The sequence below is a fragment of the Styela clava genome, chromosome 3, assembly GCF_964204865.1.
Source record: "Styela clava chromosome 3, kaStyClav1.hap1.2, whole genome shotgun sequence".
NCBI classification, from domain to species: domain Eukaryota; kingdom Metazoa; phylum Chordata; class Ascidiacea; order Stolidobranchia; family Styelidae; genus Styela; species Styela clava.
Genome location: NC_135252.1, coordinates 19086767 through 19102643, shown reverse-complemented (window position 1 = coordinate 19102643; position 15877 = coordinate 19086767). Strand labels below are relative to the sequence as shown.

Genomic DNA, 15877 nt, shown 5'->3' with positions numbered 1-15877 from the left:
GTCAAACAAAGCTTCCCACTGCCTTTCAAACTCGTTTTTTTAAAATATCTCAATATTGTTGATCAGCCTGGCAAATAGGACTCAATTTGGTCCAAACGACGTTGAATGGAAATGTGTGGGCATTCTGCGTAAGACCCACTGTTGAAAATTGTTTTCATTTATGCCATTTTTTTTCTAACAGGTATAATTTTTTAAATATTAACATCTATTATTAGAGCACGAATAATTTCTTGGCTTCTGTACCCTTATATCAATGAATTAACAAACTGTCTTGTACAACACAACGGCAGCTTGCCCACGATCTTGCTCACAGGGAAGAATAAGGTATATTAAATCAAGAAACCTGTCGGGCAGAGATTTTTAAAGGTATTCAGAATCCCGACTAGTCAGTGACACAGACGAATTAATCTCGCCTCGAACTGCGACGCTGTCTTGTTTTGGAAATGAGCAATAACGGGTCTTATTTGTTGGAGAACTTATCTTAGTCCGTTAAGCTTTAATCACAATATAAAAAATAACATTCTGTTTCAAAGAAAAACACTCGAGACAAATTGCACGATACTTAGGATTAGCCCCAGTTGCATCCGTCTCACCAATCATCGTTTCGGTATAGCTTCGCCTTTTATCGGCCAGACTGCAACTGACGTGTCGTTTAGTTCAGCGGTCGGCCTGACCAAAATTTTGGCGGACCACCTTTATACAAATTACAGACGAACTAAACTAACAGTCTAATGCAGGGGTGTGCCACCTTTTTCGCAGGCGGGCCAAATATCAATAACCGGGTAAAATCGCGGACCCACTTTTATTTAACATAGGCTATCTATTAGTTGCAGACAAAAAATAGTGTATTTTTGTTATTGATCTCATGTCATCATTTGGGGTCCTTGCAGAAGACGCACGAATTTGATAGAACCACAAATCAAATATATTGTCACGCCCAATTTAAACGAATTCAGTGAGAAATTTGCTGCTGGATTCTTTTCCAGACTACATTTATCCAAATTTGCTTAAAAGGGAGGTCCTAGCAATTCGATGAGACGCCTATTTTAGAAAAACTATGTAACCGAAAAGTGCCATATTTGAAGCCATGACTTTTTTCAAATGTGGAAAGTTACCTTAGTTGAGATGTTTTTGGTACAACACGCCAAGATTCATTTCCAAATACTTTGCTGTCAAATCTTATTCTAGATTAGATTTAGACAAAATCAACTGTTATAAATCCATTAGCATCTGCTCCGCATTTTTCTTTAAATTGTTCGCTGCTCGAAAAGTAACAGCTTTGTGAATCGCGCTGTTCGCTTCGCTGTTAGGACGTTGTAACGTCATAGGCATAGATAATAAATAGGACTCGAATATAAGATTTGCAACGTGAAGGGAATCGGATAAAACTAAATTAAAAAACTAGTTTAGCTTGCCGCACACCATTCAAAATTGGCACATCTCCGCGGGCCTCACTTTGTACACCCCTGGTCTAATGTAATAAATTATATACGTTAGAAAATGTAGTGGCGCGGCCCGGTGGTGGCCGACCACTGGTTTAGTTAACAGCAGCACTCGTTGTGACGGAATCGGGAACAAGCGTACGGAATGGGTGAGCAATATGGAAAATTTGAAAAAAGACAAGGTCGTGACTTGCAGTTCTTGCACAATACTCTAGTATCCTCAGTAACAGCAGTTAAAAATATATTGAGATCAAGTAAGATCAAATCAGGTGGGGGTTAGGCATGACAGAGGGACTAAGCAAGCGAGAGGGTACAAATATTTATGAGAAAATGTGAAGTAAAACAGAAGCAAGTAGTTCATAACAGGAAAATGTATGAAGAAAAATGTGAAAAAACGCAGGTAATACTCGGTATAACACAGCATAAGGAATGGTCGCTTATATATTCTGAAATAGTCTGGAGTTTTGCAAGCCTCCTCTATTTAACTGAAACATCAAACTGCATAACTACTACCATGACTGGAGTAATATAGGGAAGAATGTGTTTCTAAAAGCCTATCACATCAATACAAGTTTCAATAAGTACACGATGATGCACAAAATGTTATTTTTACACAAATAGGAAGTCATTTTTTATCATATACAATGAGTTATTTTATAAAACTGGAATATAAATACTACCACGAAAGACAGTGGTTAGAAGTGTTTTTATGATTTTTTTCGCTACGAACAAGTAGGCCCTGTACCAGCTCACACTGGTATCTAACGATATGTAAGTGCTTCATAAAATAAATTGCAAATTGAAAAATGTATGAAATCGGGAAAAACCGTCTGATTGCAATATAAACTGTTAAAAGCAATGAATCATTTTTTAAACACTTTCATTAAACATTTTCCTTGCGAAAGACCTAAGACCGCCTAAGATCACAAACAAGGTATTTGGGCAAGCTCTAAATGCCTTAAATGTGGATATAGATTTCATGTCCGCTATCGATCAGACAACAATACTGAGCATCTACCAAAGATAATAATACCCCATGGAATAAAGTCGGATTATATGTTCAAGAGCGTGTAGGCCGAGTGCTAAATTGAACACAAAGTAGTTTATGAGAGATAACGACCATCTTCGAATATCACCACTTTTGGGCGCAATCACGCCCAAGCTAGATGAATTAAGATCTGTTATAGCGCAAAAGCACGAACAAAGGAAATCAGATCAGAAAACGTAATGATTACGTAATTATCTCTGTTCGTAATTTAATGTCAGCTATTGGTGCATAAAACAAGTTTCCTTGGGGATCAGATAGAATATGAAGACCAGAACGACGCATTGTATAAGGACATGTTGGATCGGGCTCTATATCCACGCTTGTTTCAGATTTGCTGTTTTCACTGTTTGCTTCTATTTCTTTCCTTGCAGAAGCGTTCAGTTCGTTATGTAATTTCTTCCAGGATCTCAGTGGCTTCTTATTTAATAATTTGCTTTCTGTTGTCTCCTTCCACAACTTCATATCTTTCAGGGATGTCTTGACAATTTCGTGAGTGTGGAGGTTCTTGCAAGCAATGAATATCTGTGTGAGAAAAAAAAATAGAAGTTGAATGTTGATGAAAAGAGCATAACGATCAAGAAGGAAGGAATATGTATGGTTTATTGAGCTGCTGACATCTTCTCTTTGTTTACCTCATACTCCGGATCCTTTTTTAGCCGTTGCCACAATAATGGGTACTCCCGAAGTATGTGAACCAAGATAGCGGACACCGGAACGTAGTATGTGTACCAGGTTATGGTTAGGACATAATTATTTTATGTACAAATTCTACGGGAGTCACTTGACTAGTGCCAGAACCAGGGGCGGACACCCGGGGGGGGGGGGGGGGGGGAGATGGGCGGTCGCCTTCCCCAATAATTTCGCAAAAAAATTTAATACATGTTGTTTCCGCCTTACAAAATTATCATTTCCGAAAAGTGCAATAGTCAAGCGCAATTAAACGGTTAATAGTCACCGATATTATAACTGTTTTCTTACAATAATGTGCATCAGAGCCTTCGGAGCACCTCACATTTTCGTGAAACATGCGCGCCCGCACGGGTAATACTCCGTCTTCAAACGCACCGCCGATCACGCGCCACGGTTTTGCACAACTAATTCATTTTTGTACAATTTAATATGATTTTCTCATTGTCAAAATCTTTCTATAGTGTTATTGTTGGCACTTGCGAGAGAAGTGAAAGAGGCAAACTGTGTTTCATTACAACAATTAACTATTATCGCTAAAAAATTAACTAGATCTAAAGTTGTTATAAACAATTTTCCCCGCTGGACGTGTCTTTTCACGTTATGGATTTCGTGCAAGGCCCAGCATAATTTGCGGGCAAAGATCAAAGCATTTACTATGTCGAAAAGTTGAAAAGCGGCAATATAAAATACTAAAAATAAAACTGTAAATAATATAAGTTTTGTTGAGGCCCGCGACAGTCTAAAAACGCTTTTCTAGGCATCGAAAATCGCAAAATTTCACAAATTATGTTTGCTTGACCTTTAAAAACATTTCGTCACTAAAATCGAAACACGGTCAATTGTGAGCGGGATTTGCCTTTTTATCCATTACTTTTAAAATGACGCCGAAAATTTTCGTGTTAACATTAAACAAAGCTGACAACGCGACTTTTCTCCGGTTTGTGATGATATATAAGATAATTAAAGTATATTTGATTATTTTTTGTATTTATTTATGTATTTTCATTGTACTGAAATAACTTTTACTACGTCAGAATTGACAGAAAATTTATGGATTTTTCGAAAGGTTTTATCTTTAAAAATAATCGGAGTGACAACATTGCGATTGAGCGGAGCCAGTGTGATAAGTACATCTCAAATTTATCGAATTCGCAAAATAGCAAAAATACGCATCAAAACAATATATAAACGGGCAGTTTACCACACATTTTTATGTCCGTGGACTGCCGTCGTGTTTTAGAGTGGCTCTTGTTTTGTCGACTCAACCGCAGTGTAAATTGAAGACAATTAAATTAATAAATCAAGACATTTTGAATATGAACGTATCGGTCTTTGATTGATTACTTTGCGCAAGTAAAAAATCACTTTTCGTTGATAAAGTCGGCTCTATTAACAAGTGGCGTAATCGCGGCGACTGTTCCGCGTGGATTTCGAGGCGGTGAATTTGTATTTTTGATTCACTAGTATACTTTATAATTATTTTCATTGTATGAATTAACATTGTATTACATGGGATTTTATATCAGATATCGAGATTTTTGTAACGGCGATAACGAGTTCGGAAGATTGCAAAAATACGTATCAAAATTAAATACATCAGGCAGCTTTTTTTTTCATATTTTTATTTCCCCATATCGCCGTGGTACTTTAGTTTAGTAATATTTTTATTTTGACGTAAGAAGTCGCAACCGCGAGTTACGCTGCACACAATTAAATTAATATGTAAGGACATTTTAGAATCTCGTGGCTGTCATGGATCGACAGAAAAATTATTATACGCTTAAATAGGCGGCTCTTTTAACGAGCGCGTAATCGCGGTGCTTGTTGCAGACGGCAATGGGAAGTTCCTACCTCAAATTTGTTATTTTCTGTTTGTTAGCAAGAGCCGTGGGCTAATTCTCGCGGAATTCAAGAAATTGGTTCAGTGACGCGCAAGTTTTGTGTCCGAGCAAAGCAGCCTAGGTAATCGATATATGAGTAGCAGTTTTCGGTAGGCGGTAAGTTCGCCCCCCCAAAATTATGGAAAGTGTCCGCCCCTGGCCAGAACTTGTAATAGAACTAAAAAAAGGGAAAGTGGAATAAAATAATAGCCTAACCCTAACCTGGTACACGCACTACGTCCCGGTGTCCGCCATCTTGGTTTACATACTTCGGGAGTACCCAATAATGCTTTATCGATTAAGTATATTAACAAAAGAAATGAGAATAACATATTAACGAGTTCGACGGATCCCGTGAGGGAATACAGTTTGACAAAACCGAATGAAACTTCAAGTTCAGTTAAGACTAAGTTAGTACTATTTTAATAGTTTTCATTCTTGTTAACATCCCTATTTAGTGTAAACTGTAGCGCGGACAATTCAGGTAATAATAGTTCCAACGAATGACCAATGAATGAATACAATGAATATCGTTAAACACGCTCTAACTTGCATGCTGTTCATTATTAAATGTCAATAAAAATGGAGTAAAGAAAGGTGCAGTTAAATAATGAGTATCATTTTAATAAATATTCATTTCAGGCAAGATCCCTATTTTGGACTAAACTGAAGTGCACCCGACTGAAGAAATAATTCACATTAAGAAAAGGTTTTGTATACGTTAATATTGAAATGGCTTACTTTACTTTCGTCTCTGTTTCTACAGCAGCAACAACACGAGCATGAAAAACAAAGAAATCCACCAGGACCGAAGCAGCATTTACAGCAGGGTCCAAAGACTTGTTCTCTTGTGAAACTCGATGATTTATGAACCATGAAATGATAAATTGCACACGAGAAACATCCTATTGCTAAGGAACCGAGCACGACATAAGTGACAGTGTAGTATTCGTATTTTGCTAATTCGACATTGGAGATCCACGAGGAATTGCCCTGTAAGATAAAGAACTAGATTAAATATAACTTTTGTGATTTCGAAAAAATATGAAAATAGTACCGATCTGATAGTTTTTCTAAGGTTAAATGTTAGGTAACATGAGTGTCTCGGAAATATCGGTTGCAGCAGCGCGGCCAGGAATTTTCAAAAGAAAGGGGAATTCTGAATTTCTAATTGCCAAGTGAGGCCGTAACAGCTAGCGAGTCCGAAACGTGAGTTTTCTGGAGTCTTGATTGTCCAAAAAGCTTTCAGCTACGAAAGGTTTCTATTCTTTTTTTTACATTTCGAAAGGGGTGGTCTGACACTCAACCCCCTGGCTACATCCCTGCCCTCCAAAGTATCATAATTATTTTAACGCGAGATGTGTAATTTATGTTCAACATAGTTAAATAGAGTGGTTCATGTAACCGCTGGTCAGTTACGGCTTCCTCCACCATCAAGTCCATGCATCTGAAACAGATAACTGGCCAACTAATCCTATACCTGACATGGACTAGTAACCGAACGAGAGTACGTGGTTCGCCATATGGCTACGCCGTCTTATCAGCTTGCTTCTCCCCTCGGATAAATATGTAAATCCTATCCCAAGTCTTACGTTTCAAACTATAGGCCGGATCAGTTACAAAGACATGCTAATCTTGGCAGAAGTTGAGTAAGTTAAGACGTGAGAAATAGGTCAAAATATAAATTTTGAGGCAGATTTTTCGATACACGTTTACTAATGCTTACCTGAACTGTAAACTCTGGCAAAGACATTAATATCAGTGGCATTAACATCATTATACAATTTTCTATCGTGTAGAATAAATAATAAATTATTTTATAGAACTTTGGTTGATCGAGAACTTCCTCGCATTCTGGTTTTATGTGAATAAAAACGCTGATGATGCTGTGGACGAAAACGTAAACAAAACTTGAACTTTGTCGATGATAGGTTGATACTCGGTAATGGTGCATAGTCTGTGTGATGCAAAAAAAATAATTTTAGATTATAAAGGTGCAGAAACTCGAAGTAAATGGTAATAAAAGTAAACTTCCTCATGCAGGTTGTGGGGATTAAAACAATTCTTGGATGTGAACTTGATTCATTATATAACGCCCGTGTTATCGCTCGAATATTGAGATTTTAAAATATGCTTGAATTTGGTCCAATTTACCGGATAGCTCCTGGCCTATCAGTGGCTCTTTTTCAAATGCCTTGTTCTTAACAAGATGTAAAAATGACCCATAAAACGGTAATTCTGATTCTTTTCGAAGCGTAAATAGCGTACTCACTATTTTAGTGGTACTCAAACAATGGGGGGCGCCCCACAAAAGGGTTGTAGACACTTTTTTGATGGGGACGTGAAGATTATAAAAAAAATACATTTGTTAGATTTGATCTTGTCCGCCTTATTTTAGATATTTACATTTCTTTACTTAAGGATATTTATGTTCCATCCACGTATTTCAAACGTGTTTTTTTAATAAAACATACTTTTGCTTTACTATGTGGTATTTGTAGCTAATCATTTTTAAGGTGGGGCGAAACTTGACAAATTCCAAAAAGTGGGCACCGCTTAAAAAGTTTGAGAACCCCTGGCTATTTGAAATAGTAAAATTGAAAAGACGAAAAATTAGAAAAGTGCTAACATAAATTTATTTGCTCATTTGAATAGCATATGGAAAATATTAATTTTATTAAAATATTAACAATACACAATACTTTCTTCATAGTATCTATGACTACAAGGCATTTTAGCTAATAAATAATGTACAATGTTCTTACGCTATTCTGATTGATGTAACGTCTGTAAGTAAAGAATACAAACAAAGCGATCCAGTGAAGAGCTGGTACTATGATCGCAAACCATTCATAAAATACTATGAAGTAACTTAGAGAGAGTGCTCTTGTGCCGAGGAAACATACAGTGTAAACCTGAATAATGAAGATAAAAACACTTTAACATACTTGGGATTGAGTGTACAAAAATACACTGAATATTTATTTATATATCTGGTTGCAGTAATTATTGTAACTTTGTTTTTTGAATTTGTGAAAACTATATCAAAAATGTCTATCTATTCTATAAATGTGACTATGCTTTATAAATTTCCACCCGCGGGCCAGATGTGTCCCGCCCGCTTCCGTCAATATGCATATTCGGCCCAGTAGTATATAAAGTTTGCCGGCCACTGTTTTACAATATTGAAATATTGCAACAATTATAACCAACTTTAAACGCGATTTTGTTTTGCCAGATATAAATATTTGACCTTGTGGTTACTGCTTTAGACGTGCTATAGCATCGCAGGTTACACATCTCGAATTCAAATTTTGCGCTCACCTAGTGGCAGAGGCGTCAGACCTTAAATTGAGTTTATTAAAATTGGGCAGGCAATGCCGAAAAGGAAGATTTCAAATATTATCGTAGTTTTTTACCCAGCAATGACCGCTTGTGAAGAGCCTTCTTCTTTAAATAGTCCACATAAAAAAAATTACCGCTGTAAATACTACGACGACTCCAACTTACCGAGATTAGAACGATCTGTGGAATATTAAGCCTCGTTGACTTCGATCGTAACGGCTGGTTTTGTCGTTTTGAACTGACAGGTTGGCATTCAGCTTCTTTTGCTTTGATGACGTAAAAAATTATGCCGACACAAAGTGAACCAAATGAAAATGATGATGAAGCGATCAAGAGATATCCTTCGTTTGATAGCGATCCTTGCTCAGTGAAAATAACTTGCGGTGAAGTCATGATTACGTGAATTGTGAGTAGTAGCTGCAGAGAGAAAGAGAATAAACTTTATTTCGTCAACCAACCAGTCATCGTAAAATTAAAAATAAAGCAACAATCCTAAATTTTCTTGGTATCGACAGATGGTAGTGGTGCGACCATTTAATTCAGTGGTTCCAAAGCTTTTTTATTAAATTCCTATCTTTGCCTATTTTAAGACTCTCCTCCACCTCATTTATTAAATCTTTATGGATCCTCAGATAGTGTTATGAGCAAGTCCCACTCCTGTTTTTGTGCTGTTCAAGTAGTTTAATAAGTGCTCCCGTAGTATGTGTACCAGGTTAGGGTTAGGCCATAATTCTATTCCGATCAATAATTATGTGTTCATAAGTCAGTGTTGTAGTAATATTTGAAAAAACAGAAAAATACTGGTAATACTAAAGAGAATACAGCGAAAAATTTTGTCAAATATGAATTTAACGCCGACATTTCGAAACGCCGGTACGAATCGTTAATTCATCTTATTTACGGAGTGGAGAAAGACACTGGGCTAAAAAAATCCATTCAGCATAACATACTCAATTGGCAACTCGTGAATCAATGCGGTAACTAGCAATGACAATGGTAGCCACGAAATGAGGGGAAAAAGTATCCCATAATGAAAACATTCACTATAACTATCAGAACCACAATCTCTCACAAAACTTATAAGGTTGTATCTCACCTGTGGCATTGACTCGAAGACGCTATTCCATAACTTATACAAAGTCAGTTCTGTTATGAAATGAGACAACGATCCCCCCATCAACTTCTCTTCTTGTGAAGGACAACCGCTTTTTCTGTGAAACAGAAAACTTATCAATAACATAACCACATAAATAAATACAAGATTAGAAATCACCAGAATGAAACATTACTGGTATTTTAAGATTGTTCAGTCGCAGAAAAGATTCACCCTACTAAATGAGTGATGGCCTAGCGGTTAAAGAGTTAGAATTAACTTTGTTGGCATCTCGGATTAAACGTATTGGGTTCAAATCACATGCTCCCACCTTACGCAGTGTTTGATAAACTGGGTAGGCAGTAGCGAACCGAAAAGGAACTTTAAAAAAAAGAGTAATTCCTTTCATATCTTGCGATATCAGAGGACGATTGTGAAGGACCTCACCCAGGATAAAAGTGTGTTGGGGTACGACTTATACATCGACCATCGGTCTTATCCAAACGTGGTTTTTGTGTATATTTGTATCTATCTTACCTCCATTTTGCAAATCTTTTGAAACACGTGAATGAGAAAACAATCTGAAGCCATATCATGTACAACTTCAATGGAACATTCGCGACAAATATGACGAACTAAAATTTAGAAAACAAGATAAGTGATAACATGCAATGCTCTTGTGAAAGTTTTTTTTTGGTATCCGAAGCCTATTATATATTCAATTGAAACAAAATATGTTAAAAGGTGTGTTGAAAATGTAACAAAATTTTCAAACCAAAAGGCATATTACTCGTCGTGTAAAAATTCCACAGGTCAAGCCAAAGGAAAAACCTTATCTAATATTTAATAGCATTTAGCATCAGCACGTAATTTTTTAAACGTTCTTCAAAAAGATGCTGCACAAGATCTAATAAAATACGGTTTTGTAGATTTTCCAACGTCCATAATGATTTGAATAAATTTTGATGTTCCTATACGCTTCTCAAATTTTCATTATTTTCGAAATTGATTCTAGTTACGTTTCAAAATAAAATGAGTATAAACTAATTAACCGACCTTTATGCAACATGAGGTTGTTGAAGTTGTTGTATTTCTGATGCTATCATCTCTTCTTCGAATGATACCGGCGGTTAAAAGTATGGGAGGAATGATTAGAAAGACGAGAGATAATCCGAATGCAACCATGCGGTCCGTCAGATAGTATTCTCCTGTTATAAGAAATGTATGTCATGTTAGAAAAATGTTTATATTCACATATCGTAAGCTCTGTTAAAACTTGGGTCGTCACTTATTCAAAGCTTGAAAATGTAATCATGACTGATTTTAGTTACGCAAAATTATTTGATGCTTCTTTTGATAGCGTTTTTGTATGTTGGAGCTGATGCTTATAAACATTCTCAAAAATATTTATTTGCATGTCATTCGAAAGCACTCATAACTAATTTTAGTTTGGTCTATATTAGTTTTTTGGGACTTGATTTTCATTTCAGCAACTAAACTGAAACGCCGCGAAAAATAAAATCATTGTTGTGTTATTACTTATCGATTTTAATCGGTAAGTATGTTGATAGGTATTTGTCTGTCTGTTAGATGAACGCGATATCTCACGAAAGCGAGATTGAATCTGCTCCAGATTTTGCATGTGCATTCATCATATGTCGTACCAGAAGCCTATTGATTTTGGATGAATTATGTCGTATAATTAGCGAGGTAATAATTAATTAGTGATGGGACACAAGGTGTCACTATGTAGTAAGAGCGCTGTTTTAGGGGGTCCCCTAACTTTCAATCGATAAGTCTTCGTTCTCTGACCAATATTCTCGTTTGATCTTTATCTATAAATTGTGGAAACAAAATCTAAAACCCGACAAATTCACGCATAATCTGGAAGACGAGCAAATGTTAAAAAATATGACTACGTGAAAAATGTCTCCGAACAGCTGCAGAAATTTCAATTCCCATACATCATATATAATTTATTGCTGACTGGTCATTGTTATACGGAAATTAGCAAGAAAGTCGATACAATGGGAAAAAACTTCTATGGGAACACACTGCAGAGCAATACATGCTAAAATAATGGTTAAACGTATGTAGTTGCAGTGCCAGTGTATTAGTTGTTCTTACTGCACGAAATACACAATCAATATCACAATATCATATATTATAATTCTTAAGTGAATCAAAAAGTTTGTTGGTATATTCATTGTGTCGAAATGTGTCGGTGGTTTGCACTACAATACACAATAACCATCGATTCTGTTATATATGCTTCACAAAAACTGAGATTCATCAGAATTTATATTATGATGATCACTCAGTTATCAAAAACTGTGATTTGCAAGCTTGTTGACAACTTGACATGTTCATTGTGGCAAATGCTCTAATATCAAAATAGACAATCTTATTGCTGTGTATTGGCCACTGAGAAAAAACAGAACTACGAATATCATTCGTGCCCAGTTACAGAATAAATCGCTGGCTCTCATTGCAAATTAACACACAACAAAAAAGGTTAAAAGACGTTATAGATGTTAGACATTATAGACACCGTAAACGATAAACAAAGTCTTCGCCAGTCATATAATTTACACGGATAGTTCCGTCATAGCTTATACACACTGAATTGAATGCTTCAGTTCAAATATTCGTGACATTTAACATCCGCAATATAGATTTGATGGTGTGCATTGCTGAGCTAATGGTTTGGACGTTGCATGATCGGGAGGATAGAACTTAAAATATGTTTCTCATTTTCCAAAAATATCAAAATGTCAATACCAATAGAATATTACAAGTTGACCATCTATTTCCTCAAAATGAATGTGACTCAGAAAGCACTTTTGAAATGACTTGCTATGCTATATGACTTTTATTGACACTAAGGCCAAATAAATGACATGCCAATGACATGTTACATGTACAACGTGAACACTTTCGACTAATAATAAAGCATATGTTGTCTAATGAAGCGGAACGTCGGTGAATAGAATTGAATAGAACAACGAAAGTTGATGGCCGAGTTGCTCAACATGTAATTGAAACTATTTCAATAGCTTTGAAATATGGCGTCGCGCCAACCTAGTGCACACAATTATGGCCGAGACAAAAGCAAGTTTTCCAGTGAAGTCCTGATGCCAAACCCCATCATTACACATCCAATTTGAAGTACATGAGCTATTTGATCAGGACACGCTTTTCTAGCTACGCTTTTGCAGAAGACAATGCTGCTTGGTGTTTAAAGCAGGGACCGGAATCAAAAATGTAAAACAAAATGTTAAATATATATATCAACTTTTAAACTTTTTAAAAACAAAAAACAAACACGGCCTAATAAAACTGTAGGACAATTTTATCTAAAATATACAATCGTAACATATTGAAGTCACAAAATATTAGTTCAACAGCGAATCGGTTTATTGACTCAGTTACATTTCGTTCTATATATAATTGACATGGAACATCATGTAAACATTATTTTCAGTCCATATTTGTACTTCGGTCTATTCGGATGCAGTGAACGAACGTTTGATTATAAGTACAAATGTACAGTTTATTCATATGAAAAAGATCTAATTATAAAGGTGATAATGCTAGATGTGTGCATTATGGCACGGCTCTCCTATTTTAATTTTATTGAGCAATATTGACATTGAAAGCATATCGGACACAAACATTTTGTAACTTTACATGTGCCCTATAATATAACTACCCGGCAATCACTGCAAATGAACACACGGCAAGAAAGGTTAAAAAAATGCCGTAGTGTAGACACCGTAAACTACAAACAAAGCCATATAATAAACACGGATAGTTCCGTCATACCCTATAAACACTGAATTGAATGTCTTTAATTCGAATATTCGTGACACCCGCAATATACATTCAATGATGACATTGCCAAGCTAATGGTTAGGACATTACATGCTCGGACGAATAGAACTTAAAATGCACCGTTCCCCGTTCATCTATTTTTTGCATAATGGATTTGCCCTAAAAAGCACTCGTTTAAAGTGTTATGACTATATAAGAAGGCGAAATAAAAAGTCAATTATATGTTACGTGTGGAGCGCGGACGCTTTCGACTAATATTTAAGCTGGTGTCGACCAGTGAAGCGGAACTTCAATGAATACAATAGACGGCGTAGTTAACTCAGTCAGAACACACAAAGCAAGTTAATTGTTGTGAGTTGCTCAACACGAATTGAGACTATTTCATTCGGTGACCGTACATTCAAACCCACGTACCATGTGTATATCCGCGGGTTCAATCTATATGCGGGTGCTAAAACCCATGATTTGGGTTAAAATGGGTTCAAATGTCCGTAAAACGAAAAAGTTTGACGGAGACAAAAACAAGTCTTTCAGTAAAGTTCTAAAGACAATATCTAATATTACCCGTATAATGTAACGAACATGGGCTATTTCATCGGGCGACAATTTCAAGGTTAAGTACGGTCCTTCCCCGGACAAGCTTCAGAGCCATTACCGTACGTTAATGTATGTTTTGTGTATGTTTGCCTCGAAAATTTGATCTGTTGTACAAACCCAGGCATCAATAAAAAAAAATGTGAAATCTTAACCTGGAAGATAGAGAATTTTTAATTCCCATTTTCAATTTCTTTAGTAATGGATAGAAACATTAAATTCAATTTAAACTTGAACTTAAACTTGGTTCATTGACTCAATTACATGCCGTTCTATAATTGTGACATAGAACATCATGTAAATATCATTTTCAGTTCGTTTTTGTCATTCGGTCTTATGCGGTGGACGCAAACGTTTTATTATAAAATAATCCAAGTGATGAAGCTGAAAAAGCCGGATAATGTATGTATAATCTGGTACAGCTTCCAAATTTTGATTTTCTCGCGCAATTTTTATATTAGAAGCATATGATGTAAAAAAAAAAGAAACCATGTGCTGGGCCACGATACCTTCCAATTAGCATACAACAAGCTTTAAAAACGCCACTTCCAATCTTTTTTGCTGACATCCAGTCACACAAAGAATGCAGGCTATATAGCACTGCTACTTCGGAATTTTTCCATTACTCACACATAATAGACAAAAGACGCAAAAGAACTAACTGTGCATGTTTGTGATTGGAATATACGTATATATGTAAATTTCCGATTTGTTATATATAACAAACCACACTAGTCATTGAAATGGCGATTGGAAACCATATATCCATCCCTATTCTTGGCTGCAAAATGTCGCATATTGGGTTACACGCATATTCAGTTATATTGCCAGAGATAGAAAAATCTGGAATCTTAAAAGCGGTAGGTTAGTTTGTTCATAATCAACACTAGAAAAACTCAAACTTCCAAGGGTGTTGCACTATTATTAAGCCAAAATATAATATCAATGGCATCTTCAAAAGCATATTTCCATCTCTTAGTTTTAAGCAAAGAGAACGATCATGCTTTTAAAATACAAATTCAGTGCTTTTGATTTTGATTAGTAACTGACTTACAATAAATAGAACTTTATTAAAATTTACGAGGCGCACCGAACCGCATTACATATGTTATTCACAAGTAGTAAGTACATTTCAAGCTTTATTATGGTAGTAACAACTAAGTGCCATATTAAATTCTAAAACATATAAAATATGTCACTGTCAGTTATGGTTATCAATTGTTGAGTTTGTTTGTTTATCAATTGTTGAGAGAAGAAATCAGTGTACTTACGTGCTGTTAATACATCTGTTGCAATATCGGCGATTGAAATAATAGTTACTCCTAACATGCAGAATCCAGACAGTAATAAACTTGTTGATTTTCTGAAAAAGATTGATTTTTTCTTCTTTTCTGAACAGCAAGGTTTCGTCTCATCATTCCTGTTTCTCCGCATTTTGTCATCTCGTTTTGATCGCTTGCACGCGCCATTTTCGCAACATTGTTTATTGCAGTTAGAACAATATCCACATGTGTCATTTGCAACCCTTACAGAGCGCGGAGCACGTTCTGGATTTGCATTTCTATTTTCCATGCAATTTTCGTCCATTAATTCGCGAGTAACGTTGCTGCTTTCCACTATACCACGTACTCCGGAGGATTGATTTTTAGGTGTGTACCGCACCTCTAATGCGGTGTCATTCGACATTTCTAAAGTGATTTAAATCTGTAAAAAGATAGCGTTGAAATTCAATACGAGTATAGAAGAGATAACACAATTTGCCATTTCCCCTTCGCCCATTTACGGTATGCCATGGAGGCAACTAAAGGGGTTAGGACATTTTATTAACAATTACGCCACTTCCTGTTATGGTTTTTGTCGTTAGTATGCCACTTGAAGCCTTTTAGGTATATATAGCTATAATTGACATTTTCCTGATTCGATACATATTATTTAAGTAATTTTCGTCATG

The 15877-nt window shown here is 36.0% G+C and overlaps 1 protein-coding gene across 1 annotated transcript; it reads right to left on the bottom strand.

Annotated features, from left to right (window-relative positions):
* Positions 1 to 2034: 2034 nt before the first annotated feature.
* Positions 2035 to 15649, bottom strand: LOC120342295 (uncharacterized). The gene is made up of 9 exons (XM_078110825.1): positions 15198 to 15649; positions 10555 to 10706; positions 10036 to 10133; positions 9502 to 9616; positions 8571 to 8822; positions 7826 to 7975; positions 6787 to 7017; positions 5802 to 6053; positions 2035 to 3012 (listed from the first exon to the last, which is right to left on the bottom strand). Exons 1-9 carry the CDS (start codon positions 15610 to 15612, stop codon positions 2674 to 2676), a joined length of 2004 nt encoding a protein of 667 aa, XP_077966951.1. The 5' UTR covers positions 15613 to 15649; the 3' UTR covers positions 2035 to 2673.
* Positions 15650 to 15877: the final 228 nt, after the last annotated feature.

Coding starts and splice junctions, on each gene's coding strand:
- LOC120342295 (XM_078110825.1), bottom strand. CDS start 15,612: ATGTCGAATGACACCGCATTAGAGGTGCGGTACACACCTAAAAATCAA. Junction 10,707..15,197: donor AACAGATGTATTAACAGCAC/GTAAGTACACTG, acceptor TTCTTATAACAG/GAGAATACTATCTGACGGAC. Junction 10,134..10,554: donor CAACCTCATGTTGCATAAAG/GTCGGTTAATTA, acceptor TCTAAATTTTAG/TTCGTCATATTTGTCGCGAA.